Source organism: Psammomys obesus, unplaced genomic scaffold (assembly GCF_907164565.1).
Source record: "Psammomys obesus unplaced genomic scaffold, mPsaObe1.curated_primary_1811, whole genome shotgun sequence".
NCBI classification, from domain to species: Eukaryota; Metazoa; Chordata; class Mammalia; order Rodentia; family Muridae; genus Psammomys; species Psammomys obesus.
This window is the reverse complement of record NW_026587216.1, coordinates 27,902,119-27,924,285: the sequence shown is the minus strand read 5'-3', so window position 1 is coordinate 27,924,285 and position 22,167 is coordinate 27,902,119. Positions and strand designations below refer to the sequence as shown.

At 38.6% G+C, this 22,167-nt stretch overlaps 1 protein-coding gene and 1 pseudogene across 3 annotated transcripts in view; one reads left to right on the top strand and one right to left on the bottom strand.

Moving 5' to 3' along the window:
* Positions 1 to 17,331, top strand: part of CUNH8orf34 (chromosome unknown C8orf34 homolog) — a 375,048-nt gene extending 357,717 nt beyond the window's left edge. For all 3 annotated transcript variants that reach the window (XM_055603373.1, XM_055603372.1, XM_055603371.1), the window contains 2 exons: positions 14,648 to 14,704; positions 17,100 to 17,331. In XM_055603373.1, the coding sequence (XP_055459348.1) occupies positions 14,648 to 14,704; positions 17,100 to 17,143 (101 nt within the window). In that variant the 3' untranslated portion in view covers positions 17,144 to 17,331. The remainder of the gene's footprint in view (positions 1 to 14,647; positions 14,705 to 17,099) is intronic.
* A 3,425-nt stretch (positions 17,332 to 20,756) lies between these two features.
* On the bottom strand, positions 20,757 to 21,955 carry LOC129673703 (alpha-enolase-like; annotated as a pseudogene).
* Positions 21,956 to 22,167: the final 212 nt, after the last annotated feature.

The following is a 22,167-nucleotide window of genomic DNA, read 5'->3' as shown; positions in this document are numbered from 1 at the left end:
CTGCCAGGCAAGATATGTCCACTAAAGCAATGGTGGCATGATTGTTAAGGTAAGGGAGAGAGGTACCTCATTGCTTTCTGATTTGATTTGAGGTCTGCTATACAAGAGGAAATTTATGCCTGTAAACCTGATTTTTAAAAAAAAAGCTTGAAAAAATATTAAATTAATTCCAAAGGCCCCAGAAAAAAAATTAAAGGTAATTTTTAGTAGTATGTAAAACTTAATTTCACCAAATACACTTATCTTAAGTATAGCAGAAAAACATATCACATTGCTCAGCAATATATAAGTTTACAGGTTATAAACTACATGCTTCCCTTATTTAAAACTCTTGGTCATGGAGTGTGGCTGTTAGACCCATCAGAAGGGATATATTTAAACAAGAAGACTGAAATGCTATTTTGCAAATTCTTTGGGCTAGAGTCTTTCATGGAGTTGAATTCCCTAAACTAAAAATAGGAGCTACATGGGCCAGTATTTTGTTTGTTTGTTTTTTAAGAAATCAAATTTATAAATGAAAAGCACATGTTTTAAATCCTTTTACCAAACACTTTTTTGTTTGTCTTGGAATATACTTATCTTTGCTCTAGGTGTGGCCTGAAACTACAAAATAGTGACAATAAAATGAAAAAAAAAAAGTATTTTATTCTCTAGCCTTGATGAGCATGCTTTGGGACAGGCTTTCATATCCGATGGAGGACATCTTCAAAAATGTGAGGAACATGCTGGGTGGAAGCGAAGCTTCTCCCTGCTGCTGTGGACTTTATCCTTGTCTTTTCAGCTGCTGAAAAGACTTGAGTGTATTCACAGCAGCTGAACTGTTTCAGAATTCTCTCTGACTCCTCTGGCTGCACTAACTGGCTACACTTTCACAAATTACACAGTCTTGGACATGTTTGTCTCAAATTAGAAACAGTTAAGATCTTCTGACATAAATCTCCTGAGCCGCACAGGCCAGATTACCAACTCGGAGAAGCCATCTCTATGGACCTTAAAAGTATTCATCTGTAGGCTGAGGAGCTCCCCTGTGCTGGGCTTTGTGGACTGCAGATGCAGAGATCGGTCAGGCTATTCACTGTCCCTTTTCTCCACCACTGTGCACAGACACAGATACACTTCTGTGACATTAGTTACACCATTTCTTGAGACAAACACATTAAGGGGGTCAAAGGAGGGAGCTATCACCCAGAGTGGGTAGCAGGAGCACTGGGGTGTGCCTTCATGATGAACATGTTGTTTAAATTTATGAATGGGTAGGACTTTAAGCAGCAGAGATAACTACCAATTTTAAAATTATTTTAAGTGTGATTATAGAAAGGGTTCCTTGTGAATTCAACTTTGTGTGTGCGTATGAGTGTGTATGTGTGTGTGTGTGTGTGTGTGTGTGTGTGTGTGTGTGTAAACGATGAGGTTCTATTTTAAAAAGAAAGATACAGGGTGTACATTTACATAACTTGTTTTGGGGGGGTTTTGCTATTGTTGTTGTTTTGTTTGAGAAAGGATCTTATTAGGTTGCCCAGGCTGGCCTTAAACTCACAATCTCCTTATCATTATCTCTTGGGTGCTAGGACAAGAGTCACCACCCTTGATACATATTTTTAAACTTTTACAGATAAACTTGAGAATTCAACTGAAATGCAGAAATCCTTAAAATAAAATAACTTACAAATGTTGACATAAGAAAGGAAAAAAAATCTGAGTAGAATTTAACTTTAAAAAAAAATAAATCCATAACTACAAAACTTTACATAGAAAATTTTCTGAACCTATGTGACTTTAAGATTGAATATTACACAAATACTCTCAGAGAATTAGAGAGGAAACATTTTCTAAAACTAACTATGATTCTGATACTTAATAGAAGTATTGTGCAGAGGAAATGACATTCTGAGACTAAGCAATGGGATTATCAATTATATATAAAAATACTACACAAATTAATGGCAATACAAATCTTACTGCATATAAATGACAATATCAAACCAATAATGCATTAGCATATTAAAATAGAAAAATCAGTCAGTGGAATAAATTATATTAAAAGGCTCAATTTAAATCTAGAAAAATCCCTTTAGCAAACGATGCAATACTGAAGTCTTTCCTCTTCAGATCAGGAGGAAGAAAAAAATTTGAACTGTTAATAGGAAAATAAAAACTAATATATATTACAAACATGTACTGACTGTATCATACAGAAATTCAAAGAAACAGTATAAGACAATAGTAGTTCTCATATTCTGTTGCAGACTTCTATTCATCAACATGTGTGGTGATTAATAAGGATTTGTAGCATCATTTTCATTACTGACCTACACATTATTTTGTATTTCTCTGTATGCATATTAACATTGTGGAATTCAGAAAAATAGCTCTACAATGTTCTTGACTTTCTAGTAGCTTGAAATATGTTTTCTTAGCTTTTGAACATGTTTGAATTATTAAAATGCTATGTGTATGTGCGCATGTGTGTGTGCCTATGGGTATGACACAGACACACACCTGCAGAGTTCGGAAAAGGGAATCAGACGCTCTGGAGCTGCAGTTACGGGCAGCTGTGAGACAGCTGGTTTGGGTGCTTGGGGATGTCCACTTGTAACCGTTGAGCTATTTCTCCACTCCCTGGTAAGTCATTTCTGTGTCGAATGTAGTTCAGCTGGTCGTGAAAGGCTTGTCCTGTCCTAAACGCCATTTGGAATCATCTATCCCATCTTTGGAGCATGTGTTGTTACTCTGCTTTCCTATTCAACTGAATTCCAGCAGAAACATTCTGTACACACAGACTTTCCTGAGCTGTAGAGCCATTGGAAATCATCTGTTGAAAGTTCACAAAAATAAAATTCTCCCCTCATAACTTTTATAATTGTTTAACATATATATATATATATATATATATATATATATTTATCTTTCCTCCTCAAAGAACATAAAATATCCTTGAGTACTGCTATCAGATAGCACTTATTCTTAACTTTCCTTTGCATTGTGGTTAGCAATTTAATACCTAAGAATTATAAACTCTGCCTTAATGAATCAAATCAGATGTACAAAATTAGAAAAGCTTCGAAGTATAATAACGCTGTCATCAGTATGTATATTAAAATTAAATAGCCCCTTCATTATTTTCACATATATTCAAGAAAAACAACGAGATTGAACTAAGGAAACTTGTCTAAACAAATTTTACTAATGTCTTTCAACTGAGAGACAAGCCAAAATAACCAAAGCACCAAGGGCCTAGCAGATTGAATGCCCTGCTTTCCTCCATTTATGACAGAGCCTTATTATCTGCAAACTTACCTGTCAGTGGAAGGACCGAGAGCTCCACAGATATATAGACAGTGATTATGAACTTTTTGGTAGAAAGCTGGGTATCAATGTCAAAACAGACATCTGGAAGGAAAAGAGATGGTCCTAGCAGCAGAGGCCGGCCTTGCTCATTTTCAGCCCTTCTTCAGTTAAGAATTGTGGGTTTAAAGTGAAGTGTTACTTGCATGTTTAACTTTTCATATTGCATTCATTCATATTGCAATTTTCATATTGCATTCACTTTCTACAGCTTCTTTAAATCAAATTGTGTTGAGACTACTTAGATGATCCAGGATATGACTAGTTGGAGACAATTGTTTAGAAGTAACACCTTCTTGAACAACAATGAGAAAAATCTACCCTGTCATTGGGTGTAGTTTTCTTTACGTGTCTACTCTGTGATATTGACTGTTTCTGATGAGCATACATTCCATGACATTGATACCTATTTGGGCAGTTGGTAATGCATTTGTTGCCAAGGGATTTGTGTTAAAAACTCCTATGGTGGATACGGACTTGTCCTCTTTCATGTATGTTAACTTTTTATTCGATTTTTAAATTTTAATGTTATTCAGGTTACATGAATTTAGAAGTGTACTTTTCTGGTGAGTGAGATTTTTAAAGAAATACAACTACTTATTCTTAGCAACAAGTCTGCATTAATTTCCATATCATCTGGCACTGTTATGCCAACTACATTTTTGTTGATGTTGGTATAAAGGGTCCTTTTCTAACATTTAAGGAATGCTGTATTCATGTATAACACATAAATCTATTAAATCTATTAAAATATTGAAATCAGTTTGGTTGTTATTACAAAAGCTAGATATAGGTCTACCATATGATCCAGCTATACCACTTTAAGACACATTCCTAAAGGACTTGATATTCTACTACAATGATTCTTGCCCATTGTGGTCCTTGATGTTCTAGTCACAATAGGAAATGGAAACAGCTTAGATATCCCTCAGCTGACAAAAGGATAATGAAAAGTGTGGAGCATTCATACAATGCAATCTTATTCAGCTGTAAAAAAAAAATATGAAATTACAAAATTCTCAGGTAGAACTGGAAATAATCCTTCTCAATGAGATAACCCAAATGTCATATGTCCTTTCTCATATATTTCTGTTAGCTTTTGAATCTTTGGATAAATGTTTAAATTCGAAAGTACCCATAAAATTCAGGGAACTAATAATGGCCTATGCATGTCAATTTCAAAGGATAGGAGGATAATGCATGTAGTATAAAAAGGGAAAGGTGAGTATTGAGAGGAGAGAGAGTAAACGGATTGGGAGATGGAGGAGATGGATGGGCAGCATAGAAGAGAAATTACAGTCAGAAAAGTAACACTAGAGGCTTTTAAAAATTTGACACAGAGACCTACTGCTGTAGAAGCTTCCTAATATATATATATATATTATATATATATATATATAATATATATATACACAAACATACACACACACACACACACACACACATATATGGAATCTAAATGAAACTGATCTGTAACAAAGGAGGGACAATGCCCATAAAAGATACCATTGACCATCAAATAAAATATCCAGTTCTAGTTATGTGTTACTTCTTCTTAGTTGTTGTTTAGTGGGGTCCCAAAGAACCCCCTAAACAGTACTGGCTATTGTTGTTGCTCTTGGTTACTCTATAGAAAAGTAGTTCTCAACTTTCCTAATGCTGCAACCCTTTAATTCAGCTCTTCATTTTGTGGTGAACCCCAACCATATGATTATTTTTGTTGCTACTTTATAACAGTAATTTTGTTAGTGTTATGATAGAGGTTTGTTAATGGGGTCATGGCCCACAGGTTGAGAACTCCTGGACTAGCGCTTGATGATATTTCATGTATGAAGAAATCAAGCTTCATCCCCACTTTCTAGCTTGCACAGTGCTAGGGGAGAAGAGTAATCAATAATCCTGCTCAAATGTGAATCCTACATAATGACTGACTTGGCAAGATATATCCACTGATGCAGAAGCGGTTGAAATGTTGTGGGACTAACTAACTATTTTCTAAGGACTGCTCTGCAAGGCAGAGCTAATTAATGCGTGCTATCATTAACTGGGCCAAAAACCTGTGGCTGACTAGTCATAAGCCCTAGGAGAGAACCTACCACTGTTCTGTAAATGAGCGTGGCAATAAACTTCCCCTAAGATCACATCTTTATATCTGTTGATAAGTCCATCTCTCAACCCTCATCAGAGAAGCCTCTTCTGGCGGTGGATGCTGATTAGGACAGAGACCTACAACTGGTCAACATGAGGAGAATAGGTGAGGTAGAGTGCTTACTTCCAAAAGTGACATCCATTCCATTGTCTTTTGCCCAAGGCCCAGGGATTACCACAGAAGACAAAGTTGAAAAAAAAAATCTTCATTTTCTATATTTCTTTATATTATCCTTTTATCTTTTTAATTCTTTATTAGACTGATGGACATGTAATCTTTGAGTCTTCTCTTCATGGTTGTTTTTGAGATTTTTATATGTATTGCGTACTTGTCAAGATTTCATGTTAAATGTTCTTTGTTTCTTTTCCTATTACACAGTTTTGGTTCTTCATATTTCTGCCCTGAATTTTCAACTGTCGTTGGTATCCATTTAAATTCCTTGTTTAGACCTGATACAACTTTATTATTATTACAATACACTGACAACATCCATTTATTTATTCTGAGCATTTAGCCTACATGTCATTTTTCATTTTGCCACCAATGTCTCTTTTTAAAAATTTTTTGACAGCTCATGCAAATATGTTTGTGTGTATGTGTATGTTAAAGTAACTTTTATTCACCTGACTTATTGTAATCTTGGAGGCTTGCTGCCTCTGTCTGCTAACCTAGGCCTAGTTGTGGAAACTTCCAGCCTCTGCACAATTTTATGTAGGTCTAGAGTGCTTTTAGCCTCTAAGACTTACTGCTGAATAAGCACATCCTTTCTGGCTCTTTCTGAACTCTTGATGGGCTGGTTCAACTGAGCTGTTTTGACTAAACCCCTGTCAAAATTGACTGTATCAAACTGGCTTCACTTAGCTTGTGACTGAATTGCTCTGCTTTGTCTCAAACTAACTCTAGCAACCTGTTCTAAACTTCTGGTTCTTTATCATCCTCTGGTTTGTTCTGTCTTTACCTGTGTCTAGCTTGCTCTGTCTTCAACTTGTCTGTAAAACTATCCCAGTAATAATTGCCTCTGGATTCCACAAACTGAAATGTCATCAACCGAACTACCATGACCTCAACTCTGCTGCATTGCCTCTCAACTGACGCAAGCGAATTGACTAAAACTCGGAGATTTGCCTGCCTCTGTCTCATGAGTTCTGGGATTAAGGCATGTACCACCACACCTGGACTGAAACTTTCGTATGGTCTGGCAGCACCAGACAGCAGGGGAAGCCGAACCTGATTTGGGTGACCAGAATGGCTGCTTCCCGACAGCTCACTGCTGCAGATAGGCGCAAAAGACTGCAGCTGAGACTTGTGCTGCCTCGCAAATGAACAGCAGATGCCCGCAGCTAAGGTGGCCGAGACAGTCCTGTGTTGACAGCAGTCTGGCAGTCAAGTCCAGGGGTCCAGTGGTAAATTCTTTGGGAAGAAGGAGGCCCTTCTTTTCCCACGGTTACACATCATAATAAACAGCCAATCACAGATGATACTCACTGAAATAGATGGTGTGGGCTTCATTTAATGTGAAACAGGAACTTATAAGCCTTGGGCAGTAGGGAGGGGTTTTATGCGTGAATGCCTTTTTATTGGCTGGGATTAGGATGCTGGTGGTGCTTTATTTACCTGGGGAAAGATAACAGGTGACTGGCCACCTGTAACCATTTTGGGGTTGTGTCATGTGCTCCTAAGGCAGCCACAGAAACAAGGAGAGAACCTTTCTTCCATTCTCAGGATAAAATTTCAAATCTCAAGTTTGAACATGTTCCATCTTGCTAGTTCCATGCCAGTAACCCTGGAGGCAGGGTCCTTGAGCCCCACTATGTAAAATGGTTTGGGCATCCCTCATCAATCACAAATTAAGAAAATGCCCCACAGGCCTGTCTATAGGCTTATTTTATTGAGCCATTTTCTCAGTAGAAGCTCCCTCCTCTCCAGTTGACTGTCCGGCACAATGGTCAAGGCAACTTCTAAAACAAAGAGGTTTTTTTTTGGAGCCTAGAGTTTCAGAGAGGCAGAGGACATGGCCATCATGGTGGGAAGCATGGCAGCAGGTAGGCAGACATGACAGTGGAACAGTAGCTGAGACCTAGAATATGTCTTTGTCCACTAGCACAAGGCAGGGAGAGCTAACTTGGAGTGCCTGGGCTCTTGAAGCCTCAGCATCTGCACTCAGTGACCTGCCTTTTAGGGTAAGCCCATAGCTCAGATCCTTTCTCGAGTGACCCAGTGACTGACTGGGGACCAAGTATTAAATATATGAGTTTATAAGAGCCATTCTTATTCAACCCACCACACACCCTCTCTCGTGAAACCCTTTTTCTTCTTACAAGTCTCCAACCTATTTTCATGATGTATAGTGGTGTGTGTGTATGCATGTGTGTGACTGAATTTAGTTAATCTTTTTTTAATGAGCAAGGTTTAAAGCTTGTTTATTGTAACACAGCAATTTAGCCACAGCTACACCGTTTATAAAAGTGACAGCACCTCCTACCACTGTCAAAGTTTCCGCAGAGAGGGGTGCAGCCTCCTGAGCCCTTTCCATGCCATGGTGAAATGTTGGTGAGTCCAGTCTTACTCAAGTCCTATGTGTGTAAGCACAGCTGTAGTGACTTCATGAATGTAACAGCCATGTCATATGCAAAGAGAATCTATTGTAGCGCACTTCTCTAACCTCAAGCTTCTCCGTTATTCATGTTACTTTTTCTACAATGTTCCCCGAGCCTTGGTGGGGGCATTGATGTAAGTGTTCCACTTAGGATCATGAGTTTCACTGTAACTTATTCTTGGAACTTTGACCAGGTAAGGCTGTTGATGAGTCTTCTGGCATTATTAAAGTTACCCTGCAAGGTCAATTTCCTTGTGATTCCTGAATATTCTGCCCAAAGTGCCCTATCTTCAGTAAAACTTGATTTATCATCAAGTTCGAATGGGCAGCCAAGAGCAATGGAAGTACCTGTATTGTCTATTGTCTAGTGGACCTTTATGACCAACAATTTGTAGAGAAGTCTCCTGTACCTGGTACTATGATTTGGTTTTTAAGAATGTATGAGTCTCTGGGAAGAGTATATTCACCAGTATGTTTTCTTACTGATTTTCAAACATTTTTAGTGTTGGTTATCCCTCTCTGTCATAAACTCATATACCTCTCCCACTTAACCAATTCCAACTCCAGAATTAGGATTCTCTCATTCCAGTTCCATGACACTTGTGCTCTATCCACTTACCCTCAGGCCTTACACCTGAACTTGAATTTAGAGTGTATGAATACATAGGAAGAGGGACTGCCTCCAACACAATCTGATAGGCCTGCTCTTTGATCACCTCCCCCTGAGGGGAAAGCAGTCTTACCAGGCCACAGAAGATGACAATGCAGCCACTCCGGATGTGATCTGATAGACTAAGATCAGATGGAAGGAGAGGAGGACCTCCTCTATCAGTGGACTTGGGGAGGGGCATGCATGAAGAAAGGGGAGGGAGGGTGGGATTAGGAGGGGAGGAGGGAGGGGCTTATGGGGGGATACAAAGTGAATAAAGTATAAAAAATAATAATAAAAAAAGAAAAAAAGAAGGAAGGGTTAATAAAAGATACTAAACAACCCCATTTTTAAAATGGATCACGAAGCTAAGTAAGAGTTCTAAACATAAATATAATAAAATAAAAATGTTTTTTTAAGTGATTAACAACCTTAGCCAGCAGAGAAATAAAAATTGAAACCACTTTGAGATTTCATCTTAAATAGTCAAAATGGCTACCATTAAGAAGATAAATGACAACATACGATATGAGCAGGAGAGAAATTACCCGTTACTATTCATTGTTTGTGTAAGTGTAAACTGATGTAGCCATTGTGAAAACAAGTGTGGAGGTCCTTCAAAAAGCTAAAAGTAAAACTTCCATATCACCCAGCTCATACACCTCTTCAGTATCAAAGGATTCTATATCATATTGCAGACATATTGAACTTCCATGGTCATTGCTACTCTGGGCACAATAGCTGAGAAACAGAATCAGCCTAGATGTTCATCCGACGAATGGATAATGGAAATGCGATGCAAACACACAATGTAATTTTATCCAATAGTAAATAAAGATGAAATTCGGGAGAAATAGAAAAACTGAAAAAACTGACTAAGGTAACCCAGGCCCAGAAAGAAAAATGCTGCATGTTCTCTTTGATGTGAAGACACTAGCTGTAAATCCTCAGTGTGCTTAACTTGAAGTGCCTGCAGAGGCTGGGACAATAGACAGAATATGAGTTTTAAGCACAGAAACCTAAAAAAACAAGCATAACTAATCTTTAATTTTTGAATTAGCCAGGAAACATTCTGATAGGGGTTTTATTTAACAGTAAGTTGGGAAAACTGTAACATAGCCTAGCATGAAATGGAACCACAGAGTATATTTGGAGAGCACTCTTAACACTACAACATACGAGTTCACTTTAACATCTGAGACATTATAAGGTTTTCAAAAATGAAAGAGAAAGAAGGAAAGAAAGAAAGAAAGAAAGAAAGAAAGAAAGAAAGAAAGAAAGAAAGAAAATCAAAACCAAAAAAACATACACACCTTTTAAAGGAGTAAGATAAAAAGGAAAACTGACACTTATTAAACTTTGGTTATTATGTGCCATATAATATGCTGGAAACTTGATGTGTATGGTGTTTTGATGAGACTGACATTCATTGGCTTACACGTTTGACTGCTTAGTCTCCAATTTGAGGAACTGTTTGGGAAGGATTAGGAAGTATGGCCTTGTTGGAGGAGGTGTGTCACTGGGGATGGCCTTTGAGGTTTCAAATGCCCACATCATTCCATGGTTCCCAGTTTTAGCACTCCTGCACCCCTTGGCTTCTTGCTTCTCAATCAGATGTGAGCTTTCAGCTACTGCTCCAGTGCCATGCCTGCCTGTCTATTGCTATGCTCCCTGCCGTGGTGATCATAGACTCTGCTAATCTCTGGAACCTTAAGCCCCAGATTAAATGTTTGCATTTAAATATTGTCTTGGTCATGATGTCTTATCATAATAAAAATAACCAGCTGGTCATTTACCAGGTGTAGACTTCAGTTGCTGGGCTTGCAAATGAATTGCTAGTCTCATGTTGTGCAGATCCATGAGGAGCTTGGACCAAAGGAAATCTCCACTTTCTATAGTACATTAACTTAGTCTCCTGCACATAGCTACCTGCTGCTGCTGTACTTCTCTACCTTAGAAAGATTTAGGGTGGATTCACCAGGTAGTTACATCTTAATTTAATAACGAACATTATTGTAGAGTGTGTGTGTGTGTAGATATCTATTAGGTTTGTGTCTTTAACCTGATGTGTGTGTGTTTGCAGGGGTAGGGTTAGGAAGGTGGACCATGCAGGGACTGCCTGCACTGACAGGGAAGAGCAGCGGTTACTAGGGCTGCTCTGGCTTCAATCCCAGGAACCACTAGTAGTAGAGAGGCACCACCAAAGTAGCCAGAATACAGGTGCCTCGTGAGAAACATGACCGGCTTCCATCATGCCCTGGCACTGTGTTTTGAACGAAATTATCATATTAAATAATTTATATATAATAATAAAACAGTCACCAAGACAATGTGCATTATTACTTTGGTTTTATAAGTTAAGGTGTTTAAAAATACTCCGTTCACAAGAATATACAATTAACAATACGCCCTGGAACCTAGTGCTCTATTTCTACTGCTATATTTCTCTGGCCCTAAGCCAGCTGTATTGTTACTTTTCTCATTGCGGTGACAAAACACCCAACAAGAATCAACTTAAAGAATGAGGGGGTTATTTTAGCTCATGGTTTGGGAGGACACAGTTCCTTATGTAAGTGAAGGTATCATGGAGTTCTCTGTGACAAGAACACGGGGCTGCTACTCATCAATTTACCACAACCCAGGAAGCACAGATAACACAGGAAGTGGAGTAACACCATACATTTTCAAGAACCATGTCCAGTGATGTACTTCCTGTACTCCTTCCCCTTGGACTCTGCCCCCCCCCGCCCCAAGATTCTACAACCTTCAAATCAAAGCCACCAGCTAGGGGGTAAAATATTCAACCATATGTACCCAAGAAGAACATTTCACATTTAAATCATAACAGAAGATAAAAAAAACCAAATATGTGCAAACAAATATGCATATACATAACGTAAGGGGGTAAATCATTCCATAATGCACTGTGCAGCATAGCGAAAACACGGAAAATAAGGGAAACCAGCAGAGAAATCTGGTTTTGATAAAAAATTCAACTCGATTTCATTATATTTACATTACGTTCCAAATTATTATCTATGAGGAAAACCATCCAGAAAATTAATAGAGACATATATGATAAACATAAAAATTAGATATTTGACAGAATAAAATAAATATTGCTTAGTAATTACATCAGGCATGTATGTCTTCAGTCTCATGGTAAGCTATTAAAAGTAGAACAACTGTTCAAAACATACTGCCAAATTCTTTCAAAATGACTTGTTTTGAAACGTTGACTAAATATCTCAGAACTGTATATCATCTTTAGTATAATTAAACATTGTTCAAACCAAAGACATGGCTTTTCTTTGTATTCTGAGACATAAATTAAACATGACATTTTCTTTTATACTAGGGCACAGAGAATTATCCGTTGTTAGCTATTAAAATGATAATTTAAAATCCCTACCACTTATAGATGATTTTGTACCTCAGTCATTGCTTTTATTTAATTAAAAATATAGCCTACCAGGAAGAACTTAGTCTCCTATGTTATTTTATAAGTCGTCATTAAGTATTTACTTGACATCTGTGCCTTAACAATTAACATGTATAGTTAAAAAATTTAACTTCTCAGCCCTTTAATATCTCCAGGTTTTAATGTGCACTCAAATATAAATACAATAAGAATTTTTATCATTTATAATTTTTATCTTTTTATCATTTATCTAAACTCTATAATGTGGAAGTTTCCTAAAACCACACCATATTCTTCATCATTGCATACTTTCCACTTCTGATACAACTCCCATTTTCAGTCAAAATGTCTTTTATGTCTCCAAGACAATTGAATTTAAAAAGAATAAAAATGCTAAATGCCCTTTCCTTAGTGATATTCCATAAATGTTTTGCTTATTGCAGATACTTAATAAAATTCTTTTAATTAAAAGAATGTGGGTCTTCATTTGTGCGGGCACACGTATATGCATAGATATTTTTGCAATATGAATCTGTGGGTGGGGGGGCACATAGAGAAATTTTAATTCAGAACATGGCTGCTCTGGCAAGAGATCACATCCAAAAACCTCTAGGTCTGTGTGGTACAGCTAGAATACAGCCATACCTTTACTCTAAGGAGACATAGGCAAAGCAGATCTCTGAGTTCAAGGAAAGCCCAGTATAAAGCAATTTTCAGATAGGAAAAGCTTAGGTCATTGAATGGTGGTACACACCTTTAATACCAGCACTCAGGAGACAGAGCCATGTAGATCTCTGAGTTCTGGTCAGTTCTCTTCAGTCAGTTTGGGTGAGTCAATGAGTTGAAAGGCAGTGAATGGAGCTGGGTTCATGACAGCTCAGTTTGTGGAATTCGGAGGCAGTTTTACTGGGAGAGTTTTACAGAGACAGGTTGAAGAGAAAACAATCTAGACACAATTGAAGACAGAATGAGGCAGAAAATGAGAAAGATCCAGAATATTAGAACAGATTGCTAGAGTTAGTTTGAGGGCAAGCAGAGAAATTCAATCAGAAGTGAGAGAAGCCAGTTTGAATCAGTCAGCCAGGAGAAGAGATTGAGTCAGAAAAGCTGAGTTGAACCAGCTAGTCAGAGTTCAGAAAGAGCTAGAAGGGTGAGCTTATTCAGCAGTAAGTCTCAGAGGCTGAAAACATTGTAGACCTAGAGTAGACTGTATGGAGGCTAGAAGCTTCCAGGATTAGACCTAGGTTAGCAGATGAAAGTTGTAAGCCTCATAAACAATTACATCAGATGAAAAGAAATTACATTTACAGGCCCAAGATTAACATTTTTTCAGTCACTCTCCAACTTATTTATTGAGGCTTCTTACTCAAATCCAGAGTTCATGGATTCAGCTAATTTATAAATCCAGCTTGTTCCAGGAATTCTTCTGTTGTTATGTCACATACACTGGAATAGGATTATAAAGGTGAGCCATGGTGTCCAGTTGGCTTTTACATGGGTGCTGAGGATCCAAACTCTGGTGTAATGGTTGCACAGCAAGTATTTTATCCATTGACCCATCACCATAGCCCTTCATAGAATTCTTTACAATGACTGCTCCATGAAAAATAAGTTTTTGTATAGTTTTGATGAATGTCAAAAGCAATGTCCTTTCCTTTTACTTGGTACTTCTAAATCTTTTAAAACACAATTATGCATTTTAAGCCTTCAAAAGCAGATATAGTGTAATGCTGACGAAAATCCTTGAGCAAGGAACAAAACTGCAGATCGTCTATAGTAACACCAAGAGCAGATATTCCTAGAGCTGGCTAAGATTTTTCTTTTTGTGCTTTTTCCCATTTTCTTTCTCTTTAGGACATGTGGATTTGTCTTTTTGATTTTCATTTTGTCGTCTGCTTTTTTTTTCTCATTTCTTTTTTTTTTTTCACATTTTTTTGAAATGAGGTAATCATGTCCCATCATCCCAGTAGGCACTACTTTCCCCTTCCTTTTGAGATCAACTCAGTCTCCTCTTCTGCCTCATGACTTCATTTAGAGGAGTTCCATTGATCTTGTGATATTATGTATCCTTTGTTATAAATATAAATCTCCAGCTTTAGGACAATTTTGTATATTTTGTACCATCATAATATGGTATACATAGTTATTCAGTTGTTCTCTGTCTAACTCACACTGATTTCCACACACTCTAACTGTAAGCTATGTGGAGTCTTCCTAGTGTTCATATCTTTTCCCAGAGTATGACCTAGAGGTATTTTCATCTACTTTATTTAAAAATCAATCAAAGTTTATATTGAAAGTGATTGGCTTACATAATGATAACCTGCACACTTAAATAATTAACATGCAATGTCATTCTGTACATACTGCCATTGCGAATTTGATATCAATTGTAATTAGTTTTCTCCCAGAATGTGCTAAACTAACAGAAAATTGTATTTTGGGTCTAGATCCAGGGTATTACCTCTTTTTCTTTCAATTGTACAGGTTCTGCTGACCTTCTTTGTGTCCCATGCTCTTCTTGTCCTACCCTGGTCTACTCTGGTATGTTTGCTCAGGGCATTTAATATCAACATGGGTAATTGCGGGCATTCTCTGCAACTGTTCATAGCTCAGATTGTTTAAAATATGTATTGTTCATGACCTCATGAGAAAAAAAGTTTGTGTCAAGGTATTTTGTATTATCTTCTTTCCCTTTCCTGCCCTGCCTTTTCCCTCCTTTCTCCTCCCCTCCCTACTTCTCCCCTCTCCTCCTTTCCCCTCTCCTTCTTTCCCCCTCTCCTCCTTTCCCCCCTCTCCTCCTTTCCCCTCTCCTTCTTTCCCCCTCTCCTCCTTTCCCCTTCCCTTCCCTTCCCTTCCCTTCCCTTCCCTTCCCTTCCCTTCCCTTCCCTTCCCTTCCCTTCAACTCTCTGTGTGCTCTGTCTGTGGACAAATAACTTATAGAATCTAGTTTTAGAATCTAGATAGACACAAGCTGAAAACATACTTCTCAACTGTGCTAGAGTCTATAATGCCATTGATTTATCTGCTGGAGTTTCAGAATAACAAATACTGCATTCTTGAGGCTATCTATTGTACATCAGATTTTTTAAAAAATATAACAAAATTCAGAAATATCTTCACATGTCTCAGAGAAAAGGAAATAGGTTGTTTTTTCTTGGTATTCACTGAGTCAAAATATATCAAAACTAGAAATAACTTTGGAATATTCTACCTCTCTCCTCACCCATGGATGACCTCTTCTCTTAATATTTAGAGTCACTATGGATCCTTTTCTAGGGAAATCCTCCATGGTTGGAGTCGCCCATGATTGCTCAGTTGGTTTTGTTTCTGCCCTAGTTACTCACTGACCTGCGGATTCCATATTAGGGAATCACTTGAAGAAAATCTCTTCAACGTGTTTTTATACAGCCATCATAATAGCATGTTCATCTCCATATGTTTTAAATAAAACATGAAAATGTTATACTATAAAACACTTTATAGTAAATGTGGAAAGCATATAAAAGTAGAAACAATCCAGTTTCCAACAACAGAAGTTAATTTTAAAAGTATCCACTTTATATACTAGAGAACTTTGATTCTATTAAGAAGAATCAGATATATAAATGAAAATATTTATACATAAGCAAAAGCACACACACACACATACATATATATGCACATCCACACACGCATACATACATATGTAAACACACACAAACATTCTGCTTCTGATGTGGAAGTTTTTTCTCCAATGGTTTTATAAGAAGAGATCAAGTTACAGGATGGAATGTTAAATGTAAACTAATTTTTGTTATGTAAGATGCATCCATATACATAATAAATTCATATTTATTGGGTATAGGCAGGATGGTTGCAAACAAAAACGTCATTAATTTTATATTTTTGTAGCATGATAATCACTTTTGTTTCCCTATCATGTTTCTATAATGACTAGATATTATATAAATTACAAAACTCTTTAAAACCTTTTGTTTGAAAGTGTGGTAAAACAGATCCTGTCTTTTCTTGGTCCAAGTTCTGAGCCCTTCCAGATATCTTCTAGTTCTGACCATTTGCATTGGTCTTCTGCAGAATGAGTCTACCTCTAGATCCTTACTCTCATGGTCCTTTTGTCTTTCAAATGTTCTTTGCATGGTACATATGTATACTGCTCTTCAATCCAAGAGCTCCTAGAAACAGTCACTCTGGTGACTAATATCTAATAAATAGATTTGGAAATATACCAGAAACTAGCACATTACAATTGTGAGTTCCATGGCAGACAGTATAGTTTACTACCAAGTAATGTATAAAAATAGACAAGATGGACAATATTCTGGACAAAATACCAACTATTATGAATCATTAGGATAAGTCCATGTACCAAATAGTTTTGGTCAAGGATCTAAGAGAGTGATATTCAAGAGTGATAGGAATTCATCAAATAAAGGAGTTAGCTGGCATTGATTGGAGTAAATAATGAATTTTGGGTAAAGAAGAAATAGACAAAGAACCTGTCTTGCTGTTCTACCATCCTTCCGCTGTTTGCTCCTTCTCTCTCATTAAATAAAAAATTGTTGAGAAATTTGCTGTGTATAAAGCATTTCTCCAAGCCCCGTGAGCAGTGTGCAGAGTGACAATCTTCTTTCATAATATTTATAGCTTCATTAATGAACCAGAAATATGTAAATATATATATGATTATGACACAAAGAAGAAAAATGGAAAATAACATTCTGATTAGAATTTGATGCAGATATCAGAATTTATGCACTATTAAAAACACATGACTAACATAGGTAAGATCAATGGACACCAACCAAGACCATTGCATGGGGAAAGTTTATACAGAATAGGAGAAAGTACTGAAGTCCTAATCTCTTCTATGCTATGCAGATCTATCTATCCATGCTTTGTTGAATGCATTTTCTTTTATTTCTTTTCTCTTCTACAGGTTTGTCTGCGAAACAGGCAAAGGAAATTGCAAGTGGTCCTTAAGGAGACTATAGCTGGTCAAATCCTTACATATATATAGTCCCAATTTGATGTACTAAACCCAATCTCCAAAGAAACATTATTTTTTTAATTTCAATAATAAACAAGCACCTGTGTATAGTCTAAGAACATGAATTCAGGCACAGCACTCTATTGGTCATGTAATCTAATACCCTTTGATCTCATCAGTGTCTTGGGTTTATTTTACTTTATATGTAGTTATTAAAATCTATGTTTGATATATTAAATATTGCCTGACTCAAATACTTAAAAAATTCTAGATTTTAACTTAGCTAGGGTTTTCTATCTCTATTTTTATAATAGTATCTCATCTTTTAGATTAATAAACGTTACATGTACCACATGTACCAAGATATAGCGTTAGTCCTGTGCGGCAGTTAACTGCTCTGTATTAGACTCTGGGATGTAAACTCTTTGCAACAGAAAGAAGTTTATTGCCTACCACTGCTACGACATGATTATATTTCCCCATTTCTATTAAAATATTACTGATCTGTTGCTTCAGTAAAACAAAACACCGACTAATGAAATGCATGCCCTCATAGCACTTGCAAGGAAAATCAATTGACTATTTATGCAATCATTGAACCACATTAAGGTTATCCAGTTTAAATCTGATGTATGCTTCATTCTGGAATGTGCTATGTAGTGATTCTAAATGAATGGATCTCAGTCAGTTTATTGACTATTTCTGCTATTTTTTAATCTTATTTATCCTAATGCAGATTTTTTGGTGGACTGTAATGAATTAAGGTTAAGTTATACAACTCTTTGTAAAGCTATGAAAGAAACAATTGTTAAACACTAGAACATAGCTAAGGAATAATGAAAGAATTTCTGACTTCTGAATTAAGTCATGTCCATACATATAAATATGTAAATGATGTAATAAATTTTCTCATATTATTATTTTTCTCTTGAATGATGAAACTACTTTTAGTAAGAAGTATTTTTGTAGATAGAAATAAATTAAAAGTTCATGTATTAATTGTTGTTCACGGATGTGACTAAAATAACTGAATGCCATCAGCTTAAAGGAGAAAAACTTTATTTTGGCCCATGTTTTTGGAGGTCTCAGAGCATGATCTACTGGATCCTTTGCCACTGGCCTGTGGGGAAGCAGATTGTCACGGCAGAAGGAGTATGTGACATGAGATCACTCACTTCATGAAGGCCTAGACCTATAGAGAGTGAGAGGCAGAAACAAGATATAGTTTTCAGTAACCCACTTCCTCCAGCCAGGCTCAGCTTTCTAGATTCCACTACATTCTGATAACCCACTCAACTGTGGATTCATCAACAGCTTGGCACATTGACATAGGTCCGACAACTTAAGATGCAATTGCTTCTGTAAAACCTCACCTCTGAAAATATCATTGGGAATGCTGAAAGTCTTGGAGATTCGACTGAGTATTTAAAACATTTTTCTTGTTAGACGGTTAGACATTTTCTTCCTTTACAACATGTCACCAATGATGTGTTAGATATCTGAGAGCCACATTCTCCTCCAACAATGACTTGGTCCTCTGCTTGTCATCTGGCCTTTCCTCAAGACTATTGGCCTCCCAGTCCCAAGAATCAGATGTACCAGGATGTAAGGATAAATATTACTGAATACACCATGGAAGACAGGTCAAATCAGATACTAACCAAAAGGTAAGGACAGATTCTAATCAAGAGCCAAATGCTGCAAACAAGAGAGAGTCTAGTGTGGACTAAACCCAAGTGTGTATGGAAGTGAGTGAGTGCTTTTTTTTTCTTTCTTTCCATATTTCTTTTTTTTAATTTATTTTTTAATTGATTCACTTTACATCCTGACTGTAGCCTCCTTCCTCATATCCTCTCTCCCTCTTTCCCCTTATCCCCTTCTCCTAGTTCTCAGAAAAGGGGAGCCCTCCTCCCCTACCAACTGATCCCAGCTTATCATGTCTCATCAAGACTGCCTGCATCCTCTTCCTCTGTGGACTGGGAAGGCCGCCCCACCAGGGGTAAGTGATTGAGGAACAGGCATCAGAGTCCATGTCAGCAACAGCTCCTCATCCCCATACTAGGGGATCCCCTTGAAGGCTGAGTTGTCTATCAGTACATCTGAGCAGGAGGCCTAGATCCTCTTCATGCATGGTCATTGTGTCCATCTCTGCAGCATTCCCCACCCTTGGGACCAGATCTGTTGGCTCTGTTGCTCTTCTTGTGGCTCCTATCCTCTCTGGGTCCATCTATTCCCCCACTCTTCCATTAAGACTCCTTGCTCTCTGCCCAAAATTTGACTGTGAGTCTCAACATCTGCTTTGATCCCCTGCTGGGTGGAGTCTTTCAAAGGACATCTGTGTTAGACTCCAGTCCTGTTCCCACTCTTCAACCACTTCTAGTCTCTATCCATTTGCCCTTCTGAATGAGAATTAAGCTGCTCAGCTATGTTCATAGCAGCTTTATTTATAATAATGAGAAACAAGAAACAACCCAGATGTCCTTCAGTCAAAGAATGGATAAATAAATTGTGGTACATCTACACAATGAAGTAGTATTCAGCTATTCAAGACAAGGAAATCGTGATATTTGCAGGCAAATGGATGAACCTAGAGAAGATCATCCTGAGTGAGGTAACCCAGACCTAGAAAGACACATATGGTATATGCTCACTTATAAGTGGACATTAGCCATATAGTACAGGATAACCATACTATAATCCACAGACCTAAAGAAGCTAAATAACAAGGAAGGAGTGCTTTCAAGGCAGAATGAAGAAATAGAAATGGGAAGGGCTGAGGTTTGAGTAGAGCCAAGTAAGTAGCAATTTACAAAAAGTAGGAATGAAAAAGGCTGGTCGTTCAGGAGGAAAATCGCCTGTTCGTGGGTGTTTCCCTTAGAACAAAGACAGGTAGACAGTGGCTCTGTCTCGGGTTCTACCTAGAGCAAGCAACTAATTCTCTTGGCAGTTTTGAACTTTCATAGGTTGAAACATAGCAGGCTGGATTAGCATCCTAAGGCTGTAGCTTTCTGCATCTTTAAAAATATATGAAAGAGCGCATGAAATAATTCGTGCTTAAACTCCTTGGTTTTCAGAAGCGAAAGCTGGTGTTTAGCTGGTAAGGCCATCTTTATTTCTCTCTCTCTCTCTCTCTCTCTCTCTCTCTCCCATAATCCCATAATGTGTACCTTCTAGTTTTTGCCAATGCCTTTACTCACTTTCAGTGCCTAATACTGGTGAACAGCTAGATCCATCTAGATCCTACATCAGGAGACTTCTCCAGACCTTCTTTTTTTTTGGAGGTGGGGGATGGGGATGTTATTGTGGCTTTTATTTTGCATCTAGAACCAGTGGGGGCCTTGCCTGTGGCCACCCTAGAGATTACACTGAATTACAAGAGCTCCAGAAACCAGCTGGGAAGAGAGGTGACAGGAACAATGATTCCGACCAAAGACATGATTACAAAGCTGGGGCTTCCAGCAGGGCTCCAGGTGTTCAGGCTTGACTTTGGAGTCTAAGGTAGCTGTGACATGGGAAGGGGAAGCGCTGGGCCTTCCTTGAGCCGCCTTGATGACATCACGGACAGGGAGGATCCTAGCACCTGGCGGCTCCAGGGATCTCCACACTTTACTTCACCAGGGGATTCCCGGAGGACCTGCCAGGAAACCTGGCCCAGCCCTTGCTCTCTTCGAAGGGTCTGATTGTACTTGGCCAGGCGCTCAGATCTGCCAGGGGCACGGGTCTTGATCTGCCCAGTGCAGAGTTCCACCAGCAGGTCAGCGATGAACGTTTTCTCAGTCTCCACAGAGGGATACACCACGAGGCCCAGACCTTCGACTGGGCCTGCTTACACACCTGTGGAGACTCAGTCACAGAGCTGACTGTGGCGGACTTCTTCCTCACAGCCTTGTCAATGCGCTTAGGGTCGGTCCCAGTGAGATCATCTGCAACCATCTGGATCCCTGCACTAGCTGTGAACTTTTGGCACACTTCCCAATCGTCCTGGTCAAAGGGTCCATGCCGATGATGACCTGCTCAGTGTAGGAGGCCTTCCCAATTGCGGTCTCCAGCAGCTCCAGCACGTCTTTGTTCTCCAGGTGCAAACTCACCCTCATCATGCACATCGGTGGCATCCTTGCCATATTTCTCCTTGATGACGTTCTTCAGGTTGTGGTAAGCCTCAGCAAAAAAAATCGCACAGCTTCCCAGAAACAGGAAGCCCCCGCAGGGAAGATCAGGAACTCTCGCGTGGCCAGTTTGCTGCCACTATGAGATCTCATTGAAAGCTGGGACCAGCAGGTAAACTTCAGGGTTCCCAGCTAAGTCAGCGATGTGAAGGGACGCTCCCTTTTCCGCAGCACCATCCTTGCAGACAGCCAGGGGACATTCCCAGGTGTCATTTACACCAAATTTACATTTATTCTCTGTGCCATCCGTCTCGATCATTAGCTCGTCGATTTTCCCTTGCTCCACAACACTCATTTTCTTGCTAAACAGAGCAGGTGCGATAGTTTTATTGCTGTGCACAACACCCTCCCCCGTGTAGCGAGTCTTAAATCATTGTCACGGAGTTCTCGGACCTCATAGATGCCAGTGGCGGCACCGCTGGGCACTGCCGCTCGGAAGAGACCTCTTGCGGTGTAGAGATCAACTTCAACAGTGGGACTCCGGCGAGAGTCAAAGATCTCTCTGGCCTGGATTTTGAGAATAGACACGGTGAGTTTCTTGCTGTTGAATGGCCGCACAGGAAAGAAAGGAGTCTCTCCAGGCTTTCTTAATCTTTCTTTACAGGGTTCTTGGCACATATCACAATTTCCATTATCCATCTGTCCCCTTTTGGTTTTTTTTTTTAATTAAAATTTTATTTATTTATATTAATTACAGTTTATTTACTTTGTATCCCAGATGTAGCCCTCTTCCTCATTCCCTCCCAATCCCACCCTTCCTCCCTCATCTCCTCCCTGACCCTCTCCAAGTCCACTGTTAGGGGAGGTCCTCCTCACTTTCCATCTGATCCTAGCTCATCAGGTCTCCCCAG